The sequence below is a fragment of the Dunckerocampus dactyliophorus genome, chromosome 3 (genome assembly GCF_027744805.1).
Source record: "Dunckerocampus dactyliophorus isolate RoL2022-P2 chromosome 3, RoL_Ddac_1.1, whole genome shotgun sequence".
NCBI lineage: Eukaryota > Metazoa > Chordata > Actinopteri > Syngnathiformes > Syngnathidae > Dunckerocampus > Dunckerocampus dactyliophorus.
Genome location: NC_072821.1, coordinates 15,807,427 through 15,822,090, shown reverse-complemented (window position 1 = coordinate 15,822,090; position 14,664 = coordinate 15,807,427). Strand labels below are relative to the sequence as shown.

At 40.9% G+C, this 14,664-nt stretch overlaps 1 protein-coding gene across 12 annotated transcripts in view; it reads left to right on the top strand.

Annotated features, from left to right (window-relative positions):
• The first annotated feature begins 210 nt into the window (after window positions 1-210).
• Window positions 211-14,664, top strand: part of plekha7b (pleckstrin homology domain containing, family A member 7b) — an 87,698-nt gene continuing 73,244 nt past the window's right edge. For all 12 annotated transcript variants that reach the window (XR_008569736.1, XR_008569737.1, XM_054769696.1 and 9 more), the window contains exons 1-3: window positions 211-346; window positions 447-523; window positions 620-677. Coding sequence is in view for 10 of the 12 variants with exons in the window: in XM_054769696.1 (XP_054625671.1) it covers window positions 264-346; window positions 447-523; window positions 620-677 (218 nt within the window). In the remaining 2 variants the exon portion in view is untranslated. The remainder of the gene's footprint in view (window positions 347-446; window positions 524-619; window positions 678-14,664) is intronic.

Sequence of the window (14,664 nt, the reverse complement as noted above, 5' to 3'; positions counted from 1 at the left end):
TTCTATTATTCCCCGCAGTGTACTTCATTGAATATTTTATTGTTAGCTGGAGGTCAAAACTTCAGCCGAACGACACAAATCATCTCCAGACCTTGCAGTGGTGGAGAGAAGCCTTCCTGCCCCTTTAAAAGTATGCAGCTTTAGCGGTGGGATTATCTGGACTCTGTGGACAAGTCCGCGGAGGGAGACGGGAAGAGAGAGGGAGCGAGAGAGGGAGGGAGAAGAGGGAGAGGGGGGAAAAGTCGAGTAGGAGAGGAGGAATCATGGCGGCACCGCTTGGACGGGACACCCTACCCGACCACTGGTCTTACGGAGTTTGTAGGGATGGCCGCGTGTTTTTCATTAAGTGAGACACTTTTGGCAGTCACCTGTCCCTACTTTGTCGAGTCTTTACCGTGAGGTTTGTTCTTATGTCGTCCATTAAGTAACAGGTGTCTTTCTTCCAGCGACAAAACTCGCGGCACCACTTGGCTTCACCCGCGCACTGGCGAGCCTGTTAATTCCGGACACATGATACGTTCAGGTACGACTCAAATTGTCTGAATCGCGACTTGCTTGCTGCGAAGTGTCCGCTACTGCGGTGCTATGTCGTGAGTTTTGATTTGATGTCCTGTTTCAGATTTGCCAAGAGGATGGGAAGAGGGCTTCACGGACGAGGGAGCAAGCTACTTCATCAAGTGAGTGCTCGCTGTTGCATTGTTTAGCTGGTTGAAACGTAATGCCGTTTGTATTGAAAGTGTCTGCGGTGTGCAGTTCAGGCATGTCTGGTATGTTTAAGATGCCCTCAAACACTGTTTTTTAATCCGAGTGTTGCAAACACTACATGTCACACTGAGTGGAGAAATAACACAGTGAGGCGCGACACTGGTTTGGTGACATAAATAATTACTGCTCATGTGAGTAAAAGTAGCAGCCTTGCAGAGCAGGAAGAAGGGAATTAAAATTCTCCTCACATGCACCATGCAGGACCTCTACTCTCACCATTAGGTAGGTGTGGAGGCTAGGGGAGTGTGTTATGAGAGTGCGTATGTGGGGGAGACAGAGAGAGAGAGAGAGAGAGAGAGAGAGTGACTGTAAAGATTGCAGAAGAGGGGTGTGACCTTGTGGTGACAGAGATGTATAACATGATTGCATTATTGGGAGCACAGATTTGGACAAAGTCACAGTGTGAAGTTGTTGACATTTTCTGCAAGCTGCACCACATCACCAATGACCCAGTGACTTATCATTTACAACTTTTGGAAGTGAATCTTATGAGCAATCATTAGGTTGTCCTAATATTGTGTAGTATCACAGACCTTGTCTTCTGCCTCAGCCAATTGACCGGCATCAGTAAATTTTATGCCAGTAGTTTGATGTTTTATTATGGTGAGACTGTCACCATTCTGGATTAGTGTGGTCTTCTCAGCAAAAGATCAATGTGCCCACGACTGTTACATAAGAATTTGACTTCATGGTATGGTCCGAGTATGACAGTAACACGGTGCATGAACACTGGGGGTTTTGTTCTTTCACTAATAGTACTCAGGAGGTGAGCTCCATCAACCAGTGAATACTCCTTTAGAACGGCATGATCAGTCATCAGAAGTGGTTGTGTGACGAGATTTCTCGTTTGGAGAAAAGCTGTATGGTGAGAACAGGGCAGCTACCGTAGAGGCCAAACAAAACTGAACTTATATGCGCACCCTATTGTCAACACGGATCTCTTCTATGTATGAGGTGTGTTATGAAACGGAACCGGTGATTGGCAGTACTTGAAAATTGGCGCGAGGCCTGTCACGATAACAAATTTTGCTAGACGATAATTGTCCTACAAGTTATACATTTTTTTACATTTTTTGAGGCCATTTTTTCATTAATTTTATGGCATAATAATGAGTGCATTGTATCAAAAACAATAAACTTTAATTTCTCAAGAGTGTTTAACATTGTAATTGGAATGTCAAGAGCTTTGAAATACATTGAACAAACAAACAACATAATAAATTAAAAAAAAAAGGACTCTCAGTCTCTTATAGCAAAAATTGCACTTAAAAATCACAGTCATAACCAAAAACAATAGAACAAACCATTGTCTCTGTATTGTTAAGTATTGTTAAACTAATATAGGGGGTCATATTTGAGCTGGACCAAATATCTGTGGTGGCAGAGTAAAATGCAATTTGTCTGATGTCAACACGTCTTCTTTCACTATATTATACAGTTCAGGAACAGGGTTCCTGCTACATGTAATTGATCGTGGCGGTGCGCCACTACAAAATAAAAGCCGCCACACCTTAATAATTCGTTAGTTTTTAAAACTTGAAAACAATCATAAGTAATATATTGTATGAATGTATTTATATATGTTATATAGATACATATATATAGTTTACAATTTATGCACATATGGACCACAATTAGTTTGAAAGTGATTTAAAATATCATAAAAGTGTTTCACTGCGCTTTATTTTGATAAGCATGCACCGGGATCACCTGTTTGCCTTGCTGCCACTTGCCCAGATACGCAACACGTCTTGTATTGACTTTCACTTTCTTTCTTATTATCGGGAGAACGAACAATAGCCTGTAAAATGTGTAGTCAATTGACAACAGCTTGTTAAGCCTATCTATGCCAGCTGTGTGATCACTCATGTTTCAATATCATTCCACTTTCTTTGTTTACATGCCTGGCTGGCAGCATCTAGCTAGCTCGGAGCTACAAGTGGCTATTACGTTCATGGGATACGTCAATCATTGATTATCATCACAACGTACTCTTTTAAAAGTGTCACTTAACAATCTTTCTGATTTGTTATCATTATAATACATACTTAAGGCTTGTGCACCTGAAACTCGTAATGTCTACAGCTTTAAACAGTGACGCTAGCACAGGTGTGATATTTAAACATGACACATGTATTTAATGACAAATGAGCACACTGAGCTGAGCACACTGAGTACTTTGTAAATAAAGTGCCATTTAAATATTGACAGTGCTCTCAGCAACTTTGCCATTAAATTGACAGTTCTGCAATGTTCTTGGTTCATGTTCGGCTAGTTGTTGAAAAAAGTTAAATAAATAGTAAATAAATAAGTCATAAGAAATTGCTATTTGTCATTTAAAAAAAAATTGTAGACGCAGCAGCGGCACGACACAGTGGCGGCAGTGTTCTTCCTATGCAACTCACCACCACAGCTTAAAAAAATCCTATGGGAAACCCTGAGGAATTGCTATTTGTGACATGTACATGTATATTCTTCTAGGCAATGTGTACTGTCTGTCAAACATTTTTAGCATTTCCCTAAATGTTGATTTTTCAACCGTACGGAGGTCGCATTTCTTTTGCAATGAGTGACACTGTCTGTGAGCGTGCACCATTTTGCACTGTTTCGTTTATATATTTACTTTGCACACCAAACGCCTCAGTAAGCGTTGACTGTTGGGATGAATACTCTGCTGCACCTCCGCACTGGGGTTGTGGCATTCTGCTTAGAAACCATTGCTTTTGTGCCTTCATTCATATTAGCATTTACTTTCTAACTTGCTGCTAGCACTCTGTCTGTGTAGCCACTCGCGTACTGGGACAAAGAGGCTGAATGGGTGACAGGAGGGTTCACTCTCTCTGTTCATTCCATTACAGAACCAATGCACACAGACAGATGCAGAGTGAACCCTCTTGTCATCCATCCTGTGTGGTACAGAGAGACGAGGAAAACAAACATGTATACATGCAGATGTCAATTTATCGAGGCCGGCAACATTTTTGACTTTGTTTTTTTTTTTAATCGTTCGATTCATTGATTTATCGATGATTGTAACAGATCTACGTAATATGGAAGTGGCAGTGTGCAAGGCATTATTGGAAGCTCACATTATGTGCTTTAGGCACACCTTGCAATCCAATTTACCTTGGTGTTCACAGCATCAGCATCAGCGAGTGATGTGTGGCTTTTTTTTTTCCATCGGAGTTAAACAACTACTTGCTTCTTGTTGATGCCCAAGAAGAAGCTGTAGTAATTCTACTTTCGATCAAATTTGACTTGAGATTTGTTAAATCAACCATCGTAGATGTTCGGACTTGTCCCCACCCTTATTCACCGAGCGGTTCTATTGACGCTCATTGCATTTGGCTCAGCGCCAACTAGGCCTGTCACGATAATCCATAAATCAATTAATTGCAAGATAAATAAAGACAAACTCGCTAATTTTGCCGGCCTTGATATATTGACGTGCACGCGTGTTTGTTTTCTCTCTCTTCCAAACAGGCTGGATGACAAGAGAGTTCGCTCTGTGCCTCTGTCTCAACACCCTGAAATGATCGGAGTGAGTGAACCCTCCTGTCAGTCATTCAGTCTCTTTGTCCCAGTGGGTAGAGGCGGGGCTGCTAGCAATGAGCAAACGCAAATATGAATGAAGGCACGAAAGAGATGGTTTCTAAGCCGAATGCCTCAGCTGTAGTGTGGGAATATTTTGGTTTCAAACAGAATTAACAAGGTGAGACAGTGTCTATTTTTTATCGTTTATCGAGCCAATCTCATGCATCGTCTCGACTAGGGAGTTGGGTGTCTCGTGACACCCCCAGTGGTCAGAACAAAATGTTATAGACTTTTACTTAGCACTTTTCTACCTTCATGGTACTCAAAGTGCTTTGACACTGTTACGTCATTTACCTACTGATGACACAGTATCGGAACAACTGGAGGTTCAGTATCTTGCCCAATGATACTTTGACCTGGGAGGACAGAGGATTGAACCAGAAGCCTGCAGTTTGAGAGACCATCACTCTACCACCTGAGCCAGCTGAAAACTGAAAAGCAGCACAATACATTTTTCAGAAATAAGCTTGTCGGTCAAGTTAGCATAGCACAGTTGATCATTTGATCTAAGCTCAGCAATTTGCGTCGTGAAGACTGCACATCTCTTTATTTGTAGATTTTTGTTTTGTTTAACATGTTTATCAATGTATTTTTTCCCATTTTCAAAGCCCTTAGCAGCATATTATGCAGTGTGGTGACAAAAGTAAAAAAGGCATGTAGCCCTTTCCACAGTTCATGCATGCAATGTAATGTAAAGCCATTCATTAGTTTCATCATGCACAGTGACAGCAATACAACATTGCTCATTTTGGGTTAAAATCCATGCCCATTTTGAAAATTAAGCCTGCCAGTACCAGCTCCAGAACAGAATCCAATGTTTTGAGCCATCTTTCAGCCGATCTGTGCTGGTTCTCGAACCTGCAATCCTCAGGTCCTTATGGATGAGTATCATAATCATTGTATTCACTGCATTGAAGGATGAATGTGTCCAGTACATACGTACACATGTATCTTCGGGACATCAGGTTAATATTGAAGAAAGTGCCACAGCATCTGCAGTACAGCGTGACACTCAGTGCTCTGGGGAACGGGCTGATTCTATGCTGCTGGGTCTGCTGCAGCTGACACTGCTGCAATAAAATCACATCTGGCTGATATTTGGGAAGTGTGCAGGTGACCTTTTGTGTTGTGTTTACTGTGCGGTTCTTTATTGACATAAAATTGTTTAAAAAAATGATGTTCAAGTCTGGACTGTCAGCAGCAAACATGCTGTATTTTCACTGCCATCCGTAAATAATTGGCTGTGCAAGATAGGTACCAGCTAGTTTGACATGAGGTAAAAAGGTAAAAATTAAAGGAGTAAAAAATAAGGAGACAGGCAGCGTTTGCCCAGTGTGCATATTCACCTCATTCATCTGATGAATAAGATAAGATCATTAGTTCAGAAATGGCTTCTGTTTGTTTGCTTGTTCAAGGTTGTGTAGTTGGATCACCCTGTCATGACCCCAAGTGTTTTTGTAGCAGTCTGTATAATACGAAATTTTCTTTTGTTCAAGAATCTCTGTGATCGGTATGAAATGTTACACGTTTTCTTATTAGTTGTTTTAAGTGCTTGCAAGGCTGTAAATGCTGCAAGAACAAATGTATATGAGATACACTGCGTTACAATTAGCATTCTGCATACTGCATGCGTAACATGTAAGACCTCACATCATGCAGTGCTTTGACAGTTAATGTCATTGTTGCGAAGACATACTTTGTGTACACCGAGGCTTTCTCTGCTGGCCTAACCGTGACCAGAAGTGGTGAGCTACATTTACAACTTCAATTATAGTTGTTATATTCGTTTCATTAATTGTAGTGATTTATTGCCAGCAGTCGGTTACCTTCGTTCAGCAGTGTTTCTTGGCTGCAGTGCTTGCAGTAGTGTCTGTGTATGTTAGGTACGTTTTATCCAATCAAATTTCAGAATCAGGAGTGCTGGCTGTTACATACACACTGTTAGGTGCTGTTTTTTAGGCAATCAGACTTCTGATTCGCCTCTCAGGACCAGCTTGCAGGCCTCCAGTTCTGATTGGTTGATCAGAGCAAAGAGGCAGGCTCCCAGTCCTGATTAATTAATAAGAGTAAAACTGGTCAACGAGATAAGTTACGCCCATAATGGCTGACTGAGGAGGGGGAAATTGACATCTCTAGTGAATAGCTGTATTTTAATTAAAAGGTTTTATATTTTTGTCATGTTATTAGATACATATTGATTGTGAACTGCTTCAGATGATGTTGTAGATGTTTGGAGTTGTCTGAACCTTTAACCGCCAACTTTACAAGCACCAGTGTACCGCCGTTCACCGGTAGAAGGGACACACCTATTCCGCCTACAAAGCCCACAAAAACCTCCAACTAGGTTTTATGGTTTTATATACATGCTGTGACCATGTAGTAACTGGCACATTCATAATAACATGTATTGATTTCACACTGATTTCACATTGCAACATACAAACAAAAACTACACCTAGCATTAACTTTTCCAAACTCAAAAACAAAAACAAAAAAACCCCACCAGTGTCGGCAGCTCCAATGTGCAGCGTTACCTTTCTCTAGTGGCCTGAGGCATTGTGAGCGCGGTGCTGCCGCTCTGTGAGCGAGTGTATGGTGAAGCTAGTTGCTAGCCAGCTAGTAGCTAGCCGTTGTGGTGTAGCGAGGTGTCACAACACCAGTAACGTAGTTGTTTGGTATAACAATGTTAATAACAGTAATAACAAAAATGTGGGTATTGAGGGATTGTCTTAGCTGACACTTCTCTTCAACATTGCGTGGAAGTTGGGAACAGTACCTCTGGATTGGCAGACCGGGGTAGTGGTCCCCCTTTTCAAGAATTGTGACCAGAGGGTGTGTTCCAACTCTAGAGGGAACACACTCTTCAGCCTCCCTGGGAAAGTCTACTCCAGTGTGCTGGAGAGAAGGGTACGACCGTTAGTCGAACCTCCGCTACAGGAGTTGCAATGTGGTTTCCGTCCCAGGCGTGGGACACTGGACCAGCTCTACACCCTTGCAAGGATACTGGAGGGTACATGGGAGTTTGCCCAACCGGTCTACATGTGCTTTGTGGACTCTGAAAAGGCATTCGACCGTGTCCCTCGCGGTATCCTGTGTGGGGTGCTCCGGGAGTATGGGATTGGTGTTCCGAGCATGCCCAGCCGGCAGAAGGCACCGGGGCAGACCTAGGACACCCTGGGGGGATTATTTCTCACAGCTAGCCTGGGAACACCTTGGTGTCCTCCCGGTGGAATTGGAAGAGGTGGCTGGGACCGGAAGTCTGGGCTTCCCTACTAAGGCTGCTTCCCCCATGAGCCTTGGTTAATATGCAAGTCACATTATGTAAATGGAGCAAAGTTGGTGGTTTTTGGAGCTTTTTTCAGAAGGCTTTGTAGGTGGAATAGATGCATCCCATTACGTGCATTCTTAGCTGCCTCTTTTTTATTTGTGTTAACATCTTTAAAACGCACAGAAAAAAGAAAGATGTGAGTTCATGTATGACATGTGTTACGTGCAGTCAGGTGGAGATCCCAATATGCAGAGCCAGACACAGTCCAGGTCAAAAAATAATATTTTTAATTTAGTTGAGCAGGAACCTAGTAACAAAGGAATAGCAAAAAGTTCTGTGTCCAAACTGAGGTAGAACGGTGCAACTAAAGTAGTAAAACAAAAAGGCACCGTGGAAAAAGGCAACAATTCACTGATGAGCAGACGGCGTCACAAGAGGCAAGGAGCACGTGGAACAGGCTTTGAAATAACACAGCAATCATAAGGCCAAGCGCACAAGAGCACAAGAGCAAACAAACTGGTGTTTCGCGGGCAGCATGCAAACCAGTAGTACAATCCTGCAGCCATGTGGCTTAAGAGCCCTTGATGACCAAGTGGCTACAGGTGTGCCTCGTGGCGCCGCCCACTCAGGGAGTGAAGGGATCTACAAAGAAGCACACAGGTCAAAAGGTGACAACACCAAAATGAAACAAACCTAACAATAAGGATTGTGGATGTTGGGCAAAATTCCAAAAAAGTGCAGCATTTTAGATTGTACTGTATAGGCCTGTCACAATAACAAATTTTGCTGGACAATAATTGTCCTACAAATTATTTTTTGAGACCATTTTTTTCATTATTTATATGGCATGATAATGAGAATACATCGTATTAAAAGTAATAAACTTTAATTTCTCAAGAGTATTTAACACTGAAATTGGATTTTGGAAATTGGAGCTTTTAAAGAAATTAAACAAACATAATAAATTAAACAACCAAAAAAAGACAAAAAAAAACTCAATGAAAATATAATGGACTCTCAGTCTCTTTTAGTAAAAATTGCACTTCAAGAATCACGATCATAACCAAAAACAGTCAAAAATAGACTTTGTCTCTGTTAAGCAAAAAAACACCCCAATAAAACACACACACACTCACACGCAGTTATGGTGTGTATTGTTAAACTAATGTGGGGGGGGTCATATTTGAGCTGGACCACAATATGTGGTGGTTCACTCTGTTATACAGTTCACAAATTGCTGTTTGTGACATGTACATGTACGTTCTCCCAGGCAATTTGTACTGTCTGTAAAACATTTCTAAAATTTTCCGAAATGTTGGCTTTTCAACCGTATTGAAAGGTTGCATTTCTTTTGCAATGTAGCGAGTGGCACTGTCTGTGAGCGCGCACCATTTTTTGCTGTTTGTTTACATTTACTTTGACGACCAAATCCCTCAGTAAGCGTTGGTCGTATCGCCCTTCTTCTTTGTTACTACTTTTGAACAAATGCAACATATCGGTTCGTCTGTGCACTCACCTTGTTTATTCTGTTGAAAACCAAAATATTCCCACACTGGGGCTGTGGCATTCGCCTTAGAAACCATCGCTTCTGTCCCTTCATTCAAGTTAGCGTATGCTGGCTCACGAGGCTAATTTGCTGCTAGCACTCTCTGTATCCACTCACTAGTAGCCCTGCCTTCACGTAATGTCTGAGAGGAGGGTTCACTATCTCCATTCATTCCACTGGGGCACCAACGCGCACAGACAGATGCAGAGAGAACCTTCCTATCATCCAGCCTGTGCTGTAAAGAGAGACGAAACAAACACGCATGTATGCACATGTCAATTTATCGAGGCGGGCAAAATTAGCAACTTCATTTTTTTAAATCGTTTGAGTAATCCATTTATACATTATTGTGACACTGGGCCAAAATGGACAAATTAGATTTTAGTATCCTCATGAAGTACTTAAAATCAAGTCAGCCACTTTGCAGTGTTTATTGCAATTTTATGGCTTTGTTTTATTCCAAACATGCACGGCAGAGCAATTTGTTTCTATCTGACTGTTGTAATTTTGCTTTAGTCATTCAAGTGTTGATTTAACATTTTACCAGCTGACAGATGCATTCTGAATGCATTAAAAGCTGTGGCGGGCATGCCAGTAAACCCTGAAAGTGTGCATGTGGGCTTTGTAAAATTCTTTGCACGTTTTTACAAATGGCAATAAATTACATTTGTTTAAGCATGATAAACAAACGTGGGGGGGAAACACAAAGGGCATCCCAGGGGCCCATGACTATTTTAAAATGCCACTGACGAGCTCTCCTATTCTTTCAGCCACTATTCAAAGGCTGTGACTATGGGAGACGGTTGGAACTTAGATCAACTGGTAAGTTAGGAGCGTTACTCTCAGCTGTTGCTTAAGCATGCCGTTGTTTCTTACAGTAAGGACAACAAAAATAGTTATAAATGTTTAGCATACGAATGCATTTGCATCAAGTTTAGTTGGCATTATATGATCCCATGATAATGCTCTCAGGTTGTATTATTGATGTCCGATGTAACCAATAAAAGCCTGAACATGACTGGACTGAGACGATGTGACAAACTGATCTAGCTGACTCTATTTGATTGGGACTCTTATGGATAGTACTTTCGAGAAACTGCTGATGAGTGTAAAGCTGAGTTTGACCTTTTCCTCACAGCTCTTTTGGGTGACATTCTCTGTCCTCCACTTATTATTCTTTAGTGGTGAGGGAGTACATCTACAGTTTAGCTCTGATAGCTACATTGATTAATTGTAGACATGAATGATGCCAGCTTTCTCAGTTTGTCCCATGTGTCTCCTGGCTAATTATACGACGTGTCACTTGATTAAGAGTACTGTATTTTGAACTCCAGCACTTAGCCAATTAAAGTTTACGAGGGAATACATAACCACGACACCGATTTTTGACCACTTTGCTCTTAACATATGAATTTGAATTACTAGACGATTACAAGTGGGAAGTTTTCTTGGAAGATTTTGTTTTAGGAGTCGTCGTCATGTAAATTGCTTCCACTTGATGGTAAAGTCATAAATGGCCACAACTGTTCCTTTGATAACTTGATTGCTGCATTGGGGGCAATTTCCATGAAAAATGAAACATCTGTATACAAGACAACAGCATTTTGGAGTTGTTTTGAACCCAACATTTAAAAAGAGGCTATCGCCAACTGCTGGCCTGACATATGTATTACATGTCTTTGCAACTTGACACTTGACATAGAAATTCATAGAATGTCTCGAAATAAGACAGGCAAGTTTTAGTAACACAGTGTTTTATTATGAAGTGATGACACACACAAATGGGCGATAGGTGAGGAGTGAGAAGGAGTAATGGTTCCCAAGTGTGTATGGTAGAAACTCAATTTAGTAGGAATAATGGCTCAATCCCTGTCAGTACTGAGTTTTATGTAATGCAAAATATCTTTGCTCATTTTTCACAAATGTTCTTTTGCAAAAATCACACTAACAAAAAAGTCCAGAACAAGTCCAACAGGACTGAAATCATTGTGCTCCAGGAAACATTTGAATGTAAACAAAGGGCACACCGTTCAGACAAAACACCGAGCTATTATTCAATATGTTTATTTATAAACATGGGGAGAATATTCACGCACCTGTAAGAAATTATTCAGTTTATACTTTCAAGTGAACATCATGACTGATGATAGCCTAGATGGCCCTATCTAATGAGCTATTTAAACAGTATCTGATTATCGAGCTGTCTTTCCCCACAGCCCTGTCACCATATCCTTGAGGAAATTATAGACCCCCCAGTTTTCAGCTGTCATCAAAGTGTGAATGAGTTGGTGGGAGCATCCGCCACCATCTTCATCATTGTGTGAAAGGCTGACTGAGGTGACATTGGAAAGGCACTTTAAGGGTGAGAGTCGCTACATAAATGAAGCACATTTAACATTATCTCCAGCACTCAGACCAGAATTCTGTCAAATCCCTGAGAATGTATAAATCATTCCCATCCTGGGCCCAAATGGTAGATTTAATATTGAGATCATAAGGCCGGGTGTTGAAGGTAGGTAGAAAACATCCGTTTCTCAAATTTGCTAGGGATGCACAATATTTTTTATTTTATTTTTTTAACAATAACATCCTGCTTCTCAAAACCGATAAAGATCTACTATTTTTTACATTCAGACTTAACTGTAGGTTGTGCACACCTGGAGGTAAGAACGACTCAAACAAGGTTGGATTTATGTACACTACCTGTAGATTTTTTACCAAACATCATGACATCACTCCTATTAACAAAATGGCGATACTGGCAACTCAGAAATACAAACCATGGCTCCAGGGGGTTCACTAGCTGTCAAAAACCGGTATCTTCAATGATGGTAAAGGGCTGGTCATCCGTCCAATTCACAGATTGCTTTAGCCCTGGGGTTGTCACTGGCAAATTTTGTTGCACTTTTCAAACGCTGCAGCGACAGTAACGAGTCCCGGACCCCGTGCGTCATACCGATGCTGGCGTTTTAAGGTTTGATGTGTTGAAGCTCGATATTTTTTTTCCTCCTCATCGCGTAAATCCCACTTGATCTACGCCATTTTTGTTTACAAGTGAGCTCAGGGGAAGTTACAACAGGCCATTTGCAGCATGTCACAGAAAAGGAGCACTTGATTTGCTCATGTGAACCCACCTACAGCACAGTACGGGTAATCCTGCCTCATTGGAGCTTTTTTTTAATAGGCTATCGGAGCTACTTTTTAATGTTATTGGATTTATCGGTTGAGTGATTATCGTGCACCCCTAAAATTTACATTTAAATGTAAGGGATAATGTCACCATAACTGTTAAGGGATCAATGTAAGAATAATTGAAAATCAAAAGCATGACGCTGTATGCAGCATAGATCGATGAGCATTGAGGAAGAAGTATTACACTCTTAAATTGATTGAATGTAATCAGTTTAGTCGTTTGTTCTCCTGAGAAAAGTAAAAGATTGTTAGCTGCACTACACCACTGGTCCTAGCTGAGTAGAGGAACTATGCAATCCTATCGTTCCCAAAGGGAAACAATGACTCCCACCCAAAGGCAGGTACAAAGGTGTGCTGCAAATAATGGTGTGTGTGTGGCAGTGCAGAAGAAAGGGGTTGTTAACCACAATGAAAGCTAAAGCTACCAACACTTCTGTCCAAACCTCATCAAATAGGATTGCTCTATCAATATTTTATTTGCTCAGTAGCATCCCTGCAGGTGCTTATCTTAATCCCCTTTTAATAAAGCATTATCCTCGTGCAAACGCTGCACATCTATTCCAACTACTAAGTTCAGAAAAGGTAGTGCCACAAATATCCATCAAATAACCTTTTGTCTTTTATATACTACATATTGATCTTTATGTGACCTTCAATACAACTAAAAAGATGTAGCACAAATACACTTTTTCGTTTTCAAATGAGATATTACTGTATCAACTCAGATACAAGACGCTGTTGTATCACTTTTTTATCACCAAAAAGATGAGTTGTCGTATATTCGTGGTCTAGAGATTTATAAATCAAACAATAAGTGGAGCCAATCAGCTTCTTCCCAAGCAAGGCAGAGCTTTTCTTGGGTCAGATGCAATATGATGTGCTCGATTAAATACAGCTTTGTAGGTGTGCCAAGCATGATGTAAAGCAGGGGTGCCCATTACGTCGATCAGCAGCAACCGGTTGATTGTCATTTTGTAGATGTCATACTGTATGACATCAGTCAGCTGGCATTAAGCAGCACCCCTCCTGATTTGCTGGTGCTGGTGATTAGTTGTGTATGACTGTGCAGTCGTTCGAACGTCGATCCCTCACTCTTATTGCGTTTTTTCACAAATTAATGAATTAATAAATGATCACTGTTTTGTGTTTGATTTTGGCCTATTGTTAGTAAAAAATATGCATATTGTTGTTTTTTTTTCCCCCAAAATTAAGCATTTTTATGCTTGAAAATGCTTAATTTTAGGGAAATTAACAAAATGAACAAAAATACAAATACAGTATAAGCCATTAAGACCACCATTCAACTTGTGAATGTAGTATTTTACATTGGTCACGAAGTGTCAGTAATTGTTTGAACAAAAGGCTTTTATTGCAGGTTTAAATGATCTCACAACAGGCACAATAATAACAACATAATAATAATAATCATCATAATAATGATAGCACTGGTTACTCTTACGGCCATATCCCACAAGCTAAAACTCAACTCTAAACCCCTGACGTCATTTCCTGTCTGCCATTCTGCTCCCCTAAAAAACGTAAATTGTAAACAGATTTTCTATGCCATAACTATGAAAATATCTCATTGATAAAGAAAGAAGGAATCCTACTTTTCCGACATTCATTTATCGCATTTGGGTTTGGAACGCGATAAACGAGGGATTACTCTATTGTGTTTGTTGTTTGACTCAGCACAGTTCACAGTCAACAAACACTTTTTGTCTTTTAAAAGCAGGTTGTTCAAGTTGATGCTAAGAGAGACACATGTCAGGATATGATTTCGCTTTAAAGTTTCTCCTTGCTCCAATTCCTTTGGGATCAGGCAGGAAGAAACCTTTGTAAGTCTTTCTACCATAGCAAGTTAAATGGCTTGTCATGGATCTTGCAGCCTCCATAAGAAATACGCTCAACAAAAATATAAACGCAACACTTTTGTTTTTGCTCCCATTTTTTATGAGATGAACTTTTTCCACATACACAATATCACCATTTCTCTCAAATGTCTTTCACAAATCTGTCTAAATATGTGATAGTGAGCACTTCTCCTTTGCTGAGATAATCCATCCCACCTCACAGGTTTGCCATATCAAGATGCTGATTAGACATCATGATTAGTGCACAGGTGTGCCTTAGACTGCCCACAATAAAAGCCAAAAGATTTGTGGGAACACAAGCCGGTCCATTCATCCATCCATGACGCTTCTCCTCATTAGGGTCGCGGGGGCATGCTGTAGCCTATCCCAGCTGAATCCCGCGACAGGCGGAGTACACCCTGGACTGTTCGCCAGCCAATCGCAGG